The sequence below is a fragment of the Toxorhynchites rutilus genome, chromosome 1 (genome assembly GCF_029784135.1).
Source record: "Toxorhynchites rutilus septentrionalis strain SRP chromosome 1, ASM2978413v1, whole genome shotgun sequence".
NCBI classification, from domain to species: domain Eukaryota; kingdom Metazoa; phylum Arthropoda; class Insecta; order Diptera; family Culicidae; genus Toxorhynchites; species Toxorhynchites rutilus.
This window is the reverse complement of record NC_073744.1, coordinates 12,586,392-12,605,776: the sequence shown is the minus strand read 5'-3', so window position 1 is coordinate 12,605,776 and position 19,385 is coordinate 12,586,392. Positions and strand designations below refer to the sequence as shown.

Here is a 19,385-nt window from a genome sequence, read left to right as displayed (position 1 = left end):
TTGCCCCATGGATTAGCATCCACGTCTCGGTACAGCTCCTTAACACTGTTCGATTTGCTCAGTTTAACCTCCCGTTTCAAGGCGGCTCTGGCTGCTCGGTACACCGTACTACGTTCGTCTCTATCAGCGCTGTTTCGTGCTCTCTGGACGCGTGATCTAGCTCGAAGACAACTAGCCCAGAAGTTGCGGAAAGATTCGTTCCACCAGTAAGCTGGGCGTCGTTTATTCTTCGGTTCGATTTCAGGCGGCAGTAAATCCGTTAAATTATCCGCGTTCCAGTCAAAAGTTCTCGAAGAAGTTCCACTTCCGCTCGCAGCTTGTTGTCCTCCGTACTATCACGTGATTCTGTTGACCGATTTTATACCGGATCGTCTGATGATGACTATGCGTATACGATTCGCACACTCTCCACCCCATGTTCGCCACCAACGACGGACTGCAAAAGGTGACGTCGATAATAAATTCGTGACCATCTTTCCGGAAAGTGCTGGTGGTACCTTCGTTCAGTAACGTCTCGTCCAACTTTACGAGAGCTTCCAGTAGACTGTACCCTCTTACGTTGGTACATCTACTCCCCCACTCCACCGCCCAAACGTTGAAGTCGCCTCCAATGACGATCGGTTTTCTATCGATCAATTACGTGGTCATTGTGTCTAGCATCTGGTGGAACTGCTCGATTGTCCATCTCGGTGGTGCATAGCAACTGCACATGAAGATTCCATTGATTTGGCGATTATGAAACCTTCATATGAGCCTCCAACCACTTCCTGGATAAAATATCTGCCCATCACCTGTATTGCAGCCATCTCTGATCTATCCGACACCCAGTTGCCGTTATCGCGAGGTACTCGATACGGTTCAGCTATAATTGCAACATCGCATTTTGTTTCTATTGTTGACTGCCACAACTGTCGCTGGGCTGTGTTGCAATGGTTGGGGTTTATTTGGATTACCTCCATCAGCGCGGATCTGCCAACGCCTTGTTGTACGAGGGACACTTGAAGCCTCCTGTCGCATGGTCGCTATCGTTCTCCGTTTTGCAGAGCAGGCATCTCGGTTGCTTCGTGCAGTTTCTCGCAACATACCCCTTTCTCACCGCATTTCCTGCACAGGTCAGATCTGCCAGTTTCCTCAACAGCCACTGTAACTACTCTAAAGTTACTGTCCGTGAAAACAGCAGCAAAGCTTCTACAGAAGTCGGGATGTGTATCTTTGTACTTAGGTTCCTTTTGTGCTTCAACTGCGGCTACATAGGTTTGAAGGTTTTTAAATAAATAAAAATATTAATCCATCTGATTTTTCCTGGTTTTGAATGAACATTCCTGGTTATTTCCTGGTGAAAAAATTCCTGGCTATTTCCTGTTCTTTCCGGTTTTTCTGGTTGAGTTGCCACCCTGTGAAGGAGATGTTTCCCAGCTGTGACCGATGGAAAATTTTTGGACGAGCCTCGTACGGAGGATCTCCTTCAATAGTTTCGTGTCCGAAGCTACGAAAGAACTAAAGAACACGCCGACATCCATCCTTTAGTCGGCCATGACTAAGGCATTTATGTGGAAAGCTTAATGAAAGTAGGAGTTAGGAAAAAATTGTTTCCTTGATTTATATTTTGTAGTGTTTTTCCATCGCCATTGGAAATTAGTCAATTTTTTAATGCATACGTTGTAAGTTTCATTCGTCTCCCTAGTAATCTTATCCAATGACTATTTGCGCATCACTATTTAGACTTAGGTGTAGTCTTCTGTCGTTTTTTATGTCAGTATAGACGAGTTTCATGCCAACTCGACTGGCCGTTTGGCAGCACCATCTCAGATATCAGTGAAACGTTGTGAGACTACTTTTCGAAAAAAGCCAACAAATTACAACAAAAACTATAATACCTACAAAATTTTGGTCAGAGAATGAAATATAGGAAATTGTTTAAATTTTCGTAAAAAAAAGCACCAACATTATCAAAAAAATATTTAAAACATTAAAATTCATTTTTCTCCAAAACGTATTCTCTAAAAAATCTCAAAATTTTCCCTGTAAAAGTGCCTATCTCCCGATATATGGACAACTTGATGAAAATTGTAAGGGCTATTCATATAAATTTTTTGAGAATTTTTAGAAAATATGTTTTGGAGAAAAATGAATCTTAATTTTCATATATTTTTTTTCAATGATTTTTTTTTCCAAAAATTTGTTTGATATTTTCAGTGCATACATAAATAATTTCCTACATTTCATTCTTTGACTAAAATTAGGTCTGATAGATTTTGTGAGTTTTATTTTTAATTTTGAGATTTTTTCAATTTTTTTTCGAAAAATCTCAATTTAAGAACTGTAATCTATAAAATGTTGGTCAAAGGATAAAATGTAGGAACTTATTTAGGTTTTCATTGAATTTTGAATTCTTTCATTGAATTCTTTTTTTTGAATTCATTTCATCAAATTTCATTGAAAAAAAAATTTTTTTTTAAAATGATATTTATTTTTTTCGAAAACATTTGTTTTTAAAATTCTGAAAAATAGATATAAATAACCCTTACGATTTCCAACAAATTACCAATACATCGGAAGATGAGCACCTTTACAGGGAAAAGGTTTTTCTGACAACACTCTCATGTTTTCCTTGAAAAATACTATTAATGTATAACTCGTAACATTTTATGTAAAAATTATCGTGATTCACATGTTGGTCTTCGACGAAAGTTCATATTTTAATAATATCTAAAACTTTGTCGAATACACTATATCGTTATCCTGACATTAAACAAAATTAGGATTAGTTGTAATTGTAACGGGAAAAGTCATTATCCCTTAGCACAATTTCCCCTTCCCACACATTATTGTTCTACATCATAAATTTCCATTCCTCCAAGTGCACTTCACTGACCTAAAATAATAAAACACGGATAAACAACCATAATATACAATATTAGTCACCCAGCTCGAATGTCTCTTTATTACTTTCCCTGCTTGGCGCAAAGCAGAGCGGAAAAGTATTTTTAACATGCCCCAGTAAGCAATCAGAACCACGCTTTCTCTTTCTCTCTCTCTCTCTCTCTCTCTCTCTCTCTCTCTCTCTTTTAACGTTCATTTTTCAATGTATAAGCCACGCCTAGCGGTTTAGAGTTTTAGGGCTAGTATTTAAGAGAAATATTATACAGCAGCAAGTAGTGTGAGTGCACACGCAAGCTGCAATCGTGTGTATTTGATTGAAAGAAAGAATCCACGGACGACGAACCATCCTTTTTGGGGCTTGTTTCATGGCGACCGTGAGCAGAGGCCGAAGTGTTGTTGCAGTGATAGCTATAGTTCCAGTACCTGTGCGAGGTTGCACTCGTTTCTCGGACTTTTTGTCACGTCTCCGTCGGATTCGCACTCTGCTGCGATATTATGGTGTCGTTTAGTAGCTTTGTTTCATAATTTTTTCAACGAATACATGAAACATTTGCTGCTGGAAAAACTTTTTCCCTGCAAAAGTGCCCATCTTCCGTGGTATGGACGACTCGTTGAAAATGTTAAGAGTATCTAAAAAAATTTTAAGAGTATCTAAAAAAACGTTAATTTTTTATGAGTATCTAAAAAAACGTTTTTGAGAAAAATAAATTTTAATTTTTAAAATATTTTTTTTCAGCGAATATTTTTTTTTCATTTTGGTATTTTTTGTGAAGATTCAAACAATTTCCTACGTTTCATCCTTCGATCAAAATTTGGTAGGCATTATAGTTTTTTAGTTAGAATTATTTTTTAAATCAAGAAAAAATTTTTTGGCTTTTTTCAAAAAGTGGTCAATTTTTTTTGAAGAATTCAAGTATGCAAATTTGCTTAAATGACAAATGTCGTTACAACCACAACGTTTCACTGGTGCTGCCAACTCTTAAAACGAGTTGGCATGAAATTAGTCTATACTGAATATACTGAGTTGAGCTTGCATTTTTTATTAAATGATTTGATGAAGTTTACCTCACTGAAGGGCCAGCTGGATCCAGAAAGAATTCATGGTTGAGGCCTTGACAAACCTATTTAGACATATTCAATTTTTGATAGAATTGATCAGAATGCGTTGAAGCGTCCTCTTTTTTGGTATAAGTTATAATTTTAGAATAAAAGTCATTGTTGTTTTTACCCTACGGCTTACATATCGAACCTATACTCGGAACGATCATGTGTATGAAGCGCTTGCGTAATTTTGACCATAATCACGCCGTCTACTTTCCTGGTGATGGCTCTAGCGCGACACTTCAACCTACGAAACAGGGAGCACTTCCAGTTCCAACTTTTTCCCGATTGACGATCCTTGATGAAGCCATATCCGTTCCATAGTAACATTAAATGACCCCGCTGGGTGCATCCAAATTTGGCAACACGGTATTTACTCTCACCTGGAAGCAAATAAAAATGCTATCAATAAAATGAAATAAAATGAAGCATCGAAATCGGGATGCACAGCTAGAACATTTTGAACAATCGAAACATCTGTTGGTAAATAACAGTTTTATTGAAAAATAGCAACGGAAATAAATTTTTGCGCCAAATTCGCGCGTGTGTGTGTGCGCGTGAGTGCTCACATGATACTCGTCTGGTGGGACTTTCTGTACTCCCACACGTCGTGGCAGTGGCCATCGTTCGTAAGCCGCACGTACGTGACTCCCTTGAACTCCTTGGTAATGGCACGGGCTCGACATTTTCTCCGCTTGAACAGAGAGCAACGCCAATTGGTCGAGTCGGTGAAATCTCGATCTTTCACGTACTCGAATCCGTTGTACATTAGCTTCTTGGCGCCACGCTGTGACCGTCCAAACATGGCCACTTCCATCTTGGCCTGTGGTATCATAAAATGGTGTATTTCGTGATTGATCGATGCTGAATTAAAGGGGAGGGGGAGAGAAAAAGCGATATTAGTAATCGAATCGAGGATTGATTTGGAGAACAAACGAACAGCTTTCCACGGAAAATAGAATCTACATTTAAAGAATTAATTTTATTGATTCCAATTATAGAAATCTGAGATTCTAAATCATGAAATACTTGTCTTTAACCTAAAAAAAATCTAATTCATATGTGTGATCCGGTATTTGACATCTTCGCCAACGAGCGAAAGCGGAGGCGGCATAGAGCTGAGTTTCTCGGGACCGTGCGAGTGGGCACTACCGGCCACCCGGATAGGATACTCGTTGGGGTTTTTCGACGTCACACACGTTGCCCGACAACCGAATTTCACGTACTTCGAACACCGCCAGAACACATTTTTATTGCTCTGTCGATTTTCCACATACTTGTAGCCTTCGTAGATGAGCATAATCCGACCACGCTGCGTTTTGGTGAATTGAATCATTGGCGTTTGGATCATTTCGACAATCGCCACTGGAGTTGGGGAGTCTAAAAAAAAGTGGAAAATAATACAAAACAACAACATTATTCGGTGCAAGATTCAACATTGGCTGAGAAAACTTCCGTAATTAGCAGAGTAGAAAATTTTCCCAGTGTGTAAAATTTATTTTAGCGATCAGACAACTTAGGCTACATTCTCGATATTGTGTGAATTTTGTGATTTCTGTTCCGGTTTGATGAGAATTTCCGATAATCGACTATAGTCGGCCCGTTTGAAAACACCAGCGTGATGGTTGTGTGGGGTTGTGTGCTGAATTTCGCCCTTCAGGGTATGCAGTCGGCCGTGGCATTTTATCTTGGTCGTGTAGTAGATACAGCGCCAGTATTCCTTCATCTTAACAGTTTTCTCCTTCACATAGAAAAACCCATCACAGGACAGCTGCAAGCGTCCTTTCTGACTGCTGCGATAGTTCAGTACCTTACCGTTGCTATTCGTTACACAGTATTCTAGAAAAGAGAGGCAAAACGTTACAAGATGATGAGTAGTGGACCGGGACTCGCGGCAGATAAGTTAGAGTAAAACAATTCAACCGAGTACAAGTTGCAACGAATTTATTCTCCAGAAATACATTCACTGTGACATCACCGAGAACATCTCCTGAGCTATGAATGCCACCTTGTGTCGCTTGAGGGGCGCATGCACGTGTTTCTCCCGATGGATGACGAAACGCTCGGGATTTTTGTACTGGAGTATTCGCGCCGGACACTTCAACTTGCTGGTCGCCATCGACGAGCAACGCCACACGATTCGCTTGTGGTTCTCCGACATAAACAGGTATTTGATGCCGTCGATAATGATGGCAGGTCGGCCTCGGCTGGATTTGGTGAAATAGATCTCTGAAACACAAGTTGAACAGGTCGTTAGTGGAAATGAATGTTGGAAGATTCACATATTCGAACCGAATTTGAGAAATTGATACTTTTTTTGACTTAAATTCTTTTTATTTCTTAATTTGGTTTACATTATAATATAATACTACATTTCAAGTGATCAACCTAGGGTTCTACATCTTTAAGTTGCATTGTCAAGTTCTGTAATGATGTTTATCATACACGTTATCCGATTGTTTCATATTCCTATTGTAAAATCATGCCTAAACTTTTCTAGTTTTTTTGTTATATTTTTTCTATACCTAAATCTAACTTATAAAATACCCTCCCCAAATTATTTACATTGTCCCAACTTAAATTATTATTCACCTGGAAATAAATATATCTACCCTAATTCAAAGCCGTTACTTTGAATGGTAACGACTAGAAAGTCAGGTAGCGTAATCATACAGATTTTGTATTATTCCGTGTATTGAGAGAGCGCAACTCTGTTCAAGTTTCATAAAATTATTATTGACAGTCTCATCCTAGGTTTTAATCCCGACCAGCTGATGAATCTCCGAATTTCGTGTTCAGGGAGGAGAGTTTAGAACCGTACGAAGAATTTTGTTTTGTATGCGTTGAAGTTTTAATTTGTGTGTTGGAGCACAGCACTCCCAAACGGGCATCGCATATGCGATAACTGGAAATATTGCTTGTTTTTTGTATACTGCAAGTTTATTTGTTAGAGATAATCGAGAGTATCTATTGATCAGGGAATACAATGATCTGATTAAAACGTTGCATCTTGTGTCTGTTTTGTCAATGTGTGCTCTGCAGATAAGCTTTCGATCGATAGTTAGACCCACATATACTACTTCCGAAGACCATTCAATACTATTGCCATTGAGACTGTCATATTTTGAGGAGGAACAAGCTTTGGAGTGTTCTTGTGTTTTTGCTGCATTTACGCATATGTTCCAATTATTGAAATATCCAGACAAAGCGTCTAATCCTCTTTGATGATTAGATCTTAGTTCTGCCCTTGTAAATGATGGCAGTGTCATCTGTAAATAATGATAGTTTCCCATCAGATGGGAGTGCGGGAATATCTGAAGTGTAGATTATTAAAAAGAATTGGTCTCAAGATGGATCCTTGAGGAACACCTGCATTCACAATGAATTTCTCTGATGAAATATTGTTTATACAAACATTGAACGCTGTATCAGAAAGATAATTTATGATAATTTTTATCAAGTACGTAGGAAAACCAAAGTTCTTAAGCTTGTAAATGAGACCATTATGCCAAACATTATCGAATGCTTTTTCAACATCAAGAAGTGCCATGGCAGATGATTCTGAAACTGACTTGTTTCGTCTGGTTTTGTTGTATACCCTACAAGCTGGTGAATGTTAGAGTGGCCTTTTCGGAATCCAAACTGCTCATTCAAAAATATATTGTGCTCATCTGCAGAAGCAAGAATGCGCGGTAATATATTTTTTTCTTCGAATATCTTCGAAACATGCTGGGAGGAGGCTAATTGGTCGATAGCTTTTTGAAGAAGAATCTTTTCCGGGTTTTAGTATCGGGATCACTTTTGACAACTTCCAACTCGAGGGGAAGTAGCCAAGTGATAGACATCTGTTGAAAACAGAAGCCATACTTTCATATAAGTTGTTACTGAGATGTTTCAACTCAATGTTAAATATACTATCGAAGCCGGGGTCTTCATATTCTTCAACGAGCGTATAACCGAGATAACCTCTTCAGTCGAGATGATTTCATTCTCTTGAGGTGCAGAGTGGATATTGTCAATAGCCCTTACAGTATCATTCATCGAAGCTTCAAATGGACCTGTAATGTTCCGGTCAAAATTGTGTGAACTAGCGAAATGGTTGCCAATTGCATTAGCCTTTTCGGCAGGTTATTAATCGTTCTGAATTATCAGATGTCTTGGAGTTGTTCGGTAGTCTACTAATATCTTTTGCATTTTTTGTTTGTTACGGAGATCAATCATTCTGGCCTGGATAACCTTGGTTAATTGATTATACTGTCGTTTCCTCTCTCGAATACCAGTACAGTACGAATATCGGTTTACGTTGGTACTGCCTTCGATAGGGGTTCCGAAGTCTAATCAAATGTTTAGTAATGGAATCAATTTGAACAGAGTCACTCACCTGAATTGTTTCTGGGATAAGGTTCTGGCGAGTCTCAATAACTGCAGATTCAATAGAGCTGACTGTTGCTTCGGTATCTTCGGGAGATTCGAGAGGCTGATCGAGATCGATGTTGTTGTCGACTGGAATTCCACCCAATTTGAACTGCATGATAATGGTCCCGCCTACATTGTGGCCTGCTGACTACGACATCCACTCCCAATTCAACCAGCATTGGAAAGTAATCCGAACTCAACTCGTTACGGGCAATAGGATTCGACTGCCTTCGTGTTAGCTTGATGATATCATTTTTAAGGAGCAACGCCGACCCATCTCTGATTGACGTCTGTTTGGGATACTAGACCGCAATCACGATAATAGGCCCAATCGATGTTGTGATTTCCACCCCTATAGCTTCGATGATGTTGAGTTTCAGGCACGGCAAAAGTCGATATCTGATGTTATTTCTGATGGCTAAGCCAACACCTCCTCCACCAGAACCAGTACGATCATTTCTCGATAGACCATAATTCAGAACTCGAAGGTTAATATTCGGTTTAAGATGCGTCTCGGTAACAATAGCTACGTTGATACTGTTTGTCACAGAAATTGATACGCGAAAAGCCAAATCTACTTTTTTCATAAAATTTGTTTATTTTTTTTTGCTAAGATAAAATCTCACTGTTTGTGTACTAAAGAATCGATATTGCGGTAGCCTGCAAGCTATTACGAATCGTGACTGTATCAAGTGCATTCACAACAGGATGTCTAGCTGCATCTTTGCTGAAACCGAAAATTTATCATTCATAAATACATGCTCTGTTTCAGGTAACGATACTCGACAATAAGCTCGATAATTCAGAAAGCAGACCACATACTCTTACCTGCACGACATGCACGCCTTTACAAGAACATGACCATAAACTTTTACAGAATAACATGTCACTTAAATCTAGTTCAAAACGGATCATGATTATGTGTCGGGTATCGCACTTCGAGATTCTGCTCTCCACTGTTCAGCGTGTAGGTTAGAACGCGTGCTTTGCACTTGTGCATTCCAGCCCGAGCACAAGACCAGTACGTCTTGTTCTGACACTCCTTGTTCTTGGTGAAGCTGTAATCGCCCACCTTCAGCTTGCGGCTGCCCCGAAATCCGATCACATATTTTACATAATCTGCGAAAAAATCAACCAGAGAAAGGGAAGCCCCCGATTACATTCATTATACTCACACCGCGTTACACACTAAGAAGCAATCGTAATAACGGTAAAGTAAAGACAACACCCGAGCCTTCAAGTCCGTCACACATCAGAAAGTTTATTGCGAACGTGATTTTGTTTGAGCTAACTTCTCTTTCAAGCGTTTCAGCGAACCATAGGTTCGTGGGGTATCCACAACGGCATGGTTGTGTTGATCGTTGCAAATCGCCGTTTCTGTTCCGCTAGTTTTGATTCGGGCTCTGCATTTGTACACCTGATGCTGAGAGCACCGCCAGTACACTTTGTTCCCACGGGTCATATGTTTGTTGAACAGATGTCCCTGGTAGCGTAACTGGATAGTGCCACTGTTGCTCACTACACATTCCGGATTGTCAGCACTCAGCACGCAACCTGAAGTGATAAAGCGCAAGGTTAGAATCAAAAGTCATGTTTGAAACTTCTGAGGCAAGTAGGATTTTTTCCCCAAGACTTCTCCATTGAAAAGGCACTTTATTAGGTAACATAACCATGTAACAACAAAACAAAAACAAAAGTTATATTTGACTAATGGACACATTTGTGCGGAGCATCAACGTTGACTTTTGTGGACAGTCCGACTGCAGTGAAAACGTCATTCTCCGTCTGCTGAAGGATTGTGTTGTTATCTAAAACAAATGTGTAAAAAAGTTAATATCGGAACTAACCCTCAAGTTGCACAATATCGGAGGTGGTACGACTTCAGAACTGTTAAGTTAAAAACTATCATCCATCCGTTGCTGATGATTAGAAATATCTCTTAGAGGAAGGCATGTTTTCTCCAACAGTTAAGAAATGTTAATTCGACATTAACTTAAGAGAGATAGAGAGAACTCTACGACCGCTCATAAATGTCTCGGGAATTTAGGATTGTGTCAGTAGGGAAGGTAAGCCATAGAATACACTCAGCCGGTGTTACTGGCATAGCTTGCTATTACTAATAATTAATAATTATATTGCTATTCCTATTCCTATTTCTATTTCTATTCCTTTTCATATTCCTATTCCTATTCTTATTCCTATTCCTATTTCTATTACTTTTGAAAGTTCTGTTGGAAGAATTGGTTGATAACATTATATGATAATCAATTGTGGAATGTTATAAATACATTGCTGCCTTCCGATCTTTGTCACATTTGTAGCTGTATGGAAATAATTGTTTTGAAAAATTGTGATTAATGTTCATTATTTAAAAATGATATAATCGGCGGGAGTGAGAATGCTTCAACCATTGGACTGCAATTTAAATAAAGAATGTGAAACCAAAAGACGTCTAGAAACAAGAATTTGGATCCGGAACTTTCAGCCATATTTTGAGGAAGTTGGTTAGTATAATTATAATATTTCACTACTAAATTGTCAAGATCATCACGTGTCCAGCGTTTATTTCTCATTGAAGCATGCACTGAAGTTCTCCGCTTTTAACGTTTCCTCCAATCGCGTTAGTTCACTTTCCGTCAACTGATTCATAAACTGCGGCGGTCTGTTCTTGTAGTAATCCGACGTACAGTCCGTGAAGTGTTCGGACATTATCCTAATCTGACCACCTTTCAGCTCACTGAACATAACCTCCCCCGGACAGTTGTACTCAATACAGCTGAAGTAACTCCTGTAAGCCCGGCCGACGGTTTTACGATAGATCTTGTCCCGCAGCTTCAGCAACTGCTGCTGTGTACTGATGGCGATAAAAATGGCTAGAAAACAGGACAAAAGGCCAAAATAAACTTTTAGAACTTCTTCAAGTGAAGAGGCAATAAAACGGAGCGCTTTTGTATTGGATGTGGTAAGCCCATAATTTTTATTTCACTTCTGAAGCTGTTTCAGTTTCAAAATTCAAGAAAAAAAGCAAAACCTTGACGAAATTTGTCAGATTCGGAACCATGTTTGCACAAACTATCTCGTGTTTCCATTTGCTCATTCACTCTTCCGAAAAAATTCAAACATCGTCTCTTTTTTGAGCTTCCGTTTGCGATTCACGCCCATTCCGTATAGCAGTCGACGCATCGGAACGTGGTTGTGGGCTGAGTTCTTTACCCGGATGCCCCCATTGGCGTCCGTCACAACGGTTGCTCTACACTTGAGTCGAGTCGCGTACGCACAGCGCCAGTAGGTGTGCCCTCTGGCGGATGTGTTCTTGTGAAACACGTGCTCGTTGTAGATCAGTTGGCGCGCGCCACTGGAGGAACTTTCGAAATGATAGCTGTTTTGCGTGGCGCCTGGAAAAATAAATTGAGTTTTTTTTAGCATTAATTGGATGCAGAACAGAAAGTTTCGCAAATGATATTTTTACTGATTTGTCAACGAATTTCTTTCAAATATATGTTTATTTACAGACTAAACATTGGACAACACAAACAAAGTAGTATTTCCACCTGATAAGAACTGAGATAGCATTATTTCAAACTCTGCAGATGACACAAACGATTCCGGATGTACCCTAGCACAAGTGATTCCGATATTTCGATATTTTGTTTCTTGAATACGTTTACCACGTGCACTGTGAACGAACAGAAACTAGTCAATCTCAACATATGAAATACACGAATATTCGACGAATTCCATGCCAACACTCGTCTGGCCATTGGCAGCACCATCTCAGACTGCGGTGAAACATTGCGGATATAAAAACATTGGTCATTGAGCTAATCTCCAAGAAAAATTAGACTACTTTTTGAAAAGGGTCGAAGTTTTTTTTGTCTTGGGGGTCTTCGTAGCCTAATTGGTTGCGTGTCCGCTACTAAGTGAACGATCATGAACTCATAACTTAAATCTTCCAAGGTTTTTGATTTTTTTGGCCATCAGGCTAAGTCCCAAAAAGTCGACTTGCGGCCAAAATTTTTTTTTCGAGAAAACACCAGATCTCGACGTTTTATGCATTTTTAATTCATTTGGCATCGAAAAAAAATCGATTTTCTGAATTTCCTAAAAATCCTCCCTCCTTGGAAGATTTTCGAGGATTAGAAAATCTAAACTTTAAGCGCTTTGAGGCACCCCTAAATCATGTCCGATTGAGCTGAAATTTTGCACAGGTCATTTTTTTGGGCCAATAAACAAAATGTACATGGTCAGTTTTTGTAATTGGACATGACCATTTTCGCTGCCACCCTAGGATTTACCTTACAAAAAATGCAACGAAAATTGAGAGATTTCAAATGCATATTACGCAAAATCGTTATTACGATATATGTTATGCTATAAACCGTTAGATAGGAAATTTATTCAGCTTTTTTTTATTATAATGTTAACAGTGAGGATAGTAAAACAAGTCATCAATTTAGCAAATAAAGTATGCATGTTTTTCAGATATCACTCGCTGCTTGCGCTGTGGGGGAAGAGAAACGAACAAGATGTTTGCAAACAATTCGCGCGTTAGACTCTATGACAGAGATTCACAAACCATTCACGAACGATACGAAGGAACTAGTTCGCCAAAAAGATGGAATGAACGGTCGTTCTTTTCGAAAAAGTGGAGAGATCGCCATACAAACTGATTGCGAGCGAACTGTTTGGGAACAAATGATGTGCAGCTGAACTGAAAACATGTGGCAAGCAGATAGAACGTTGAACGTTGAAGCGTTGAAGGGTCGCCATTGGTTTATTGAATGAGTTGAACTTACGGATCTCTGAACAGTTGCAAAAACTCAACTCAAAAGCAACTATCCTCAAAGTCCTACGTCAAGTTTCCGCCCGTGCCCTTAGGCTCAGACTTTTTTACTTTTTTCCAAAAAATTCCAACTATAAGACATACAAAATTTAAAAGAATTAAATGTAGGAAATTGATTCAATTTTCAATAAAAAAAAATGAAAATTAAAGTTCATTTTTTAAATTAAAAAAAATATATGAATAGCCCATACAATGACTCAAAACTGGTTTTTCTATTCTAAAAAAATGCATCCATGCATCGGAAGATGAGCACTTCGACAGATTTTTTCCAATAACAACTTTTTAATGCCTCTTTTGAAACCTAATTCTAATTCTTTTTTTTTAAAGTAAGATAGCAATATAATATATTCGGCAAAGTTTTAGATAATATTCGCCCTTTGTGGTCGGAATTGTTTTTACTTGAAAAAGCAGTGATGTATAACTTTGTGAGATTGTATGCAGAATAAATAAAACTTGTGACAAAATGAAAGATGAACAAGAATTTTTTTGTAAACTGCAATTAAGTATTTACTAAACAATATGTTTCAATGTGTTTTTCTATAAAAATATATGCTATTATTCGTATGATATCTTTCGTATCAGTATCCAAAATGCAGTTCGCAAGTGTCACCTAAATAGTTTGGCGTCATCCGCCTTTTATCTTTCTGTTTGAACACACAGAGCAATGCTCATTGCCGCAATGGCATTCTTTTGCTTTTGCATGCTACAAATCATGACACAAAAGAGAGCGAAACAACTCTGCTTCTCTTTGCTCTAAAGTACACGATTTTTTCCTGCACCCACGAATCAGTCGCATAAAAAAAGAATTCAGTGTATATTCATATAGACCACAAAGTTTCACTAGCAACATCGCTCCAGTGAGAAACAAAACTCTCTCGTTTCAGCTCTTCTTCCATTCGCCGCTCTCCGCAAGTGGTGACCGAATGATGACGTAATTTTTCATGTATCATTTATCGCTCTGCACTCGCGGTTATTCGCTATATCTAGACATTAAAATTCTTTTAGGAAAAAGTGTGAACTGACATGTTATTGCATAAAGTACAAAATTGGCATACTTTTTTGCTGTGGTGGCTGAGAGCAGACAAACGACCGCAAAGGGTTAAAATATGGATTTTTGTCGAAGGCGTCAGAGATGCCAACTTTCCTGATTTTTCAAGATTCCCCTGATTATTTTTTTGTCACGTTCCCTGATATCCTGACAAACACTCAATTTTGCCTGATTCTTATAAAATTTCCTGATTTTTGTATTTTTCATTTTATCAAAAAAATATCCATAATAAATACATTTGGATCTCTATCAAAATTCTTCTGGTGCAAAGCTGTATCTAACTTTTTTATCATACATATTTCTAGTTGTAAATTAACTGAATAGGCTTTTCCAGAATGAAAATTCCGAATTATATTCACTACACTCAAAATGTTCTCGGATTTTCTAAACAGGGCTGGATAATTTCATGAAACCAGAATATTCAACGAATTGAAGGGATTATAACGAGATTATGTTTGAGGCACAACACTACCTTAGTTGGGATGATGTGTATGTAGGAGTAGCCGCAAAGAATTCGTTTCAGAGTTTAAAAGTACCAAAGAGAAAATTTTTGAATTCAAAGTCAATATAGTGTGAACATAGTTACAATCTACATATATCCCATTCTTTTTCTGAGGAAAATATGTCACCCTTCTGAACTCGATTCGACCGTGAGTAATCGGTTCCCTATTTTATTAACCTTAGAATTAAGGAAACATGCTTATGTATTCTAGTAAAAATATAGTTAAGAGTTTGGCTCCTTGAAACCTTTGTAACTGAGCCTGTAAAAATAAACGGATTATTAAAAAAAAGTCAATATAATAACGTCTATATAATCGAACCAAATAACATCAAAATTTGAAAACAAACTTCAATTCCTCCTCTGTTGATATGCTTTCCTCGTTTGGTGAGTAAATATTCAGTCCAAAACATGCATGCAAAATGCACAGAAATTCTGAATAAACATTTTTCTGTAATTAAAACATATTCACGATCAAAAGATCCGGCGACACACTGGCTTTCCCGCTTCTGGGAGAGTTTATACCATGCTTATCAAAATTTCCACATTCCTCAACATCGGTTGAACAACTTTTCCCTCAGTTCAATCTTAATAGAACGAGAATTAGAAGAAAAGACTAGGAGCGGAAACATTGAAAGGAATGTCAGCCGCTTACAAATATGTAGGGCATCTGAATACATCAAATACATCGCTTAGGAGTAAGAATGATGAATAATTTATATTAGGTTGTTTGGAAAGTTCGTGTCACCTCAGATGATGACCAAATCGAAATGTTCATCAAGAATATTCCTAAGGAGACGATAAATGAATAAGCAGATTCTCTACATGTACCTAAAACCACTGCTCATGTTGATCTGGCAAAACTTGGATACGCATGTCGTTACGATGTGTGTGGTCCCACGCAAATTGGCCATAAGAACCTTTAATAGGTAGCATCTACGTTTGCGACTCGCTTCAAAACGTTTTGAAGAAAATCGTGACGAGTGGTGAAAATTAATCATTTACAACAGTGTAAAGTGGGTGTAAACTTGGGGTAAGCGAAATAATTGACTAACCCCGAAGTTGTTCTTCATTCGAAGAAAGACATACCTTCTGTCTGGTGGGATTGGTAAGGAATTATGTATTATGAGCTTCTACCGAGTCGATACATTCCCATAAGTACTGCTCGCAGTTGGACAACTTAAACGCAGCGATCTAGAACCAAAGTCCATAATTAGTCAACGTGATAGGAGGCGTGTTCCATCAGGGAAACGGTAAATTCCATGTCTAATGATATGCGATAATTGTGATAATTCTACAAATTATTCTGCAATCTGGCTAGGAAGGGCTATCCCTCCAGCTGAACTAACCGGCTATTGCAGCTTGAGATTATTTTATATTTAAGTTCAGGTCCAGGTTCCTGCAAAAATTCTCTCAAGGGCGGAAACTTCGACTTAATGGACAACATAGAAAATACCGTGAACAGTTTTCGATGTAAAAGAGAACATATTCTAGGAGAATAGTTTTTTTATGTTGCGTGTAACATGACAAATGATAGTGGAACTAAATTGTGCATTTTCCTGTCGATAAAATGCTTTTGTTTTTCCAAAAATCGTCACGAACTTACCGGACAACCTAACATGACCTATTCTGATTTTTTTCACTAATCCTGATTTTTGAAAATCATATTTGGCAACCCTGATGGTGTGTGTATTTTTTATCGTTTTCCATCGGCTTCGTTCAGCAGAAAACATTGAACCACAAATGTCATTTTTACGCAAGGTAAAAAATTCGTGCATCAGTAGTAGTGATCGCTTCATACATAGCTGACTGCATTTGCCCTGTCGCACTTGAAGATGCACAGAAAAGTGTTTGAATGACAGCGAGTTCAGATGAAAGGTTTAAACCCGGTAGTCATTACTGTTATTTCGTAGTGTTGTGTTGCGTTGTGTTGCGTGCGGGTTGTGTGGTGGTGGTCAAGTATAGTCATAAGATTACATAAAGGTTTACAAAAATAAGGATATTCGAGATGATATGGAACTTACGAATGAATTACCTTCGATAATTCCTCATCCATGCTACAAATTTAAAAAAAAATAAAAAAGGGTTTTAATTTTTTTCTGAGATTGTCTACCTGTCCTATGAACAGTTTGAACAAGCTATTTTTTGTTTGTTTCGGGTATGAAAAGTTGCTCGAATGGCCGATGTCACCCACCCACGTTTCACTGCAATCTGAGATGGTTTTGCCAACACCCGAGACGAGTCGGCATAAAATTCGTCATTTGTTTCTTACCAATCAGCGAATGCAGCGTCTTTTCATCCAGCGGTTCCAAGTCACCAGTAGTTGCGGTTCTTGTGACACATGCCCTCAGAAGAGCATCTCTGCCGAAAAGAAGCTCCGCCAATCGTTGGGTGTACAAAGCAGGCTTCGGGGTGTACAAGCGGATAAGGTCTTTGGTTGAGATGTAGATTTCGCTGCCACTGTGCAGAGGAACCTTATCAATAGGTGCTTTTTTCACCTTCACCTTTGGCTGCTTCGTCCTCGTCGTCATCGTCATTGGCACAGGCTTCGGCGGATGCATTTGGATGGACGAAAGGATCTGCACTTTCGGTTCCGTTTTAATCTGTCGTTGGCCAATTGTTTTGTGAAAACCTGAAAAAAAATATGAGAAAAGAATGTTAGTCCTTGATGATATACTGACGAACACAATCATAAATAGGCAAAACCATCCATGTCACTTAAAATAATTTATTTCGGTTCAGTAATCCGTCAGTTCTAGTTTTTTCTGATCACTATAATTTACACTGGCAGAAACATATTTCACCACATATTTCGAAGCTTCCTCGTCGTTCATTATGCTGCCACTGCCAGCCCCACCACTACCACTGCTATTGTTCATGCTTGGAACAACTTTCTTTTTCGTGACCCGCCGTTTCCGTTTCACGATGTCCGAATGGGTGTGGTATCGATTGAGGGGAGTTATGAGGTTTCCGATTGTGTACACACGGGCCCTACACTTCTGATTCCACCACTGGTTGCAGCGCCAGATTTTTTTCGATTGAGCCGTCGAGGTAATCACGAGCTTTTCGAACACGAATGGCTGCCCCAGGTAGAGCAGTTGCTCCTTGCCCCGCATTGTGGTAGTGAAGATGGCAATGCTTTCCAGGCCAACCTCGCTGTCCAGTTCGGTGCCTGGTAATAGAAAAAAATGAAAAAAGTTAATTAGATAGATTATCAGTATATGCAACGATACTCCGGATTAGATTTTCTCAATTTTCCCAAACAGTTTACACATTGAATGAATCATAAAATTTTATTCTTTTTTCACATCAGCTCTTGATTTCCAGCAATCGATGGGGTATGATTGTGACCATGCCTACCAAGCTTAACATCCCCGGTTTCGGTTCGCTGCACCAATCGAGCTTGACATCGGGTGGTCCTGTTCTCACTGCAGACCCAGTTGGTAGATGTTTTGAAGCTAGCCTCTTTTCGATAAACGAAATTAAGGAACAGCAAATTCTTGCCACCCGTCGTCTTGTTTGTAACGATTGAGAAAGGTTTCTTCACCCAAACACCGGTGGCAATCTGGTCGAATGAATCTGAAACAATTGAAAGAATAGTGGTTTATCTAGGAGTCGATGACACATCACTTTTTTTTTCTTAATTTTTGTTTATCAATGATCAAATGTCGCACGTTCATAGCTACAAACACTGTTTTTATTCAACATTATCACTCATATTCTTCACAGTTCTCGATAGTATATGATCTTTCAGGGTCGTCTTCATGCTGTAACATAGGGGGATGGTTGTGGTATTTCTTGCTCAGCTTGATGCCTCCGCCCCTGTTCGTTATACACCGGGCACCACACATCCCCTTATATCCGTACACATTCCAATCACGGAGGTATCGATTGTAGTTTGGGTTCGCGCACACCCAATTTACCGTGTTGGCAAATTCAGCCTTCTTCCGGTACATGTAGCCTTCGTAGCAGAGATTTAAACCACCTTTTCTATTGCTAATCAGCTCGTAACCTTCTCCGTACTTGAAGAGTAAGGAACCTACAAGATTTGAAACGGTAAAATAACAAACTGGTCAGTACCTATATGATCGCAATGATTGTTTTGTGTCTTTTTTTGTTGCAATTAAGTGAAACGACTGTTTGCTCCTTCACGCAATTTATTTACTTAAGATTTTCATCCTTCTTTTCATAAACCGGATCGTGATTATGTTTTCGTTTGCTAAATTTGATCATTCGGTTTCCCTGCGTAGTGCACCGTGCCGGACAGCGGAGCAAAGGATTGCTACTCTTATTGCACACCCAGTTGGTTGTGTTATTGTAGCGGCGTTCGGTCGTGAATAGATATCCTTTGTGACGCAAACTAAACCTTCCCCGGCGGTTCTCTACGAACTCCAGTTCAACTTCGTACCAAACGCCAGCGTAAACACCCGCAAAATGGTAATCTGTAATCAAAAATTAGAAACGCGAGGAAAATCTGTATCATTGCAACGCTTCATAAAACAGTAGGTTGTCACAAACACGCTTCATAGTTATTGGAGAATTTTATTCCATCGAAACGTTTCTACAGCCTCGGCCCATGATTGTGCCAAATGACT

General features: G+C 38.9%; 1 protein-coding gene across 42 annotated transcripts in view; it reads right to left on the bottom strand.

Annotated features, from left to right (window-relative positions):
• The window catches only part of LOC129762523 (modifier of mdg4-like), a 111,511-nt gene that overhangs the window by 68,221 nt on the left and 23,905 nt on the right, over window positions 1-19,385 (bottom strand). Inside the window, exons 5-6 of one of the 42 annotated variants that reach the window (XM_055760896.1) lie at window positions 4,554-4,848; window positions 4,349-4,367 (exon numbers count right to left, since the gene is read on the bottom strand). The exons of 28 other annotated variants lie outside the window; for them this stretch is intronic. In XM_055760896.1, the coding sequence (XP_055616871.1) occupies window positions 4,364-4,367; window positions 4,554-4,848 (299 nt within the window). In that variant the 3' untranslated portion in view covers window positions 4,349-4,363. Of the gene's footprint in view, window positions 1-4,348; window positions 4,368-4,553; window positions 4,849-4,947; window positions 5,365-5,485; window positions 5,824-5,932; window positions 6,214-9,268; window positions 9,520-9,692; window positions 9,955-10,947; window positions 11,274-11,346; window positions 11,796-11,884; window positions 12,077-17,062; window positions 17,423-17,513; window positions 17,963-18,150; window positions 18,370-18,465; window positions 18,830-18,929; window positions 19,233-19,385 lie in introns of those variants that run through there. 13 more of the 42 variants (XM_055760863.1, XM_055760857.1, XM_055760862.1 and 10 more) reach the window with 13 other exon arrangements.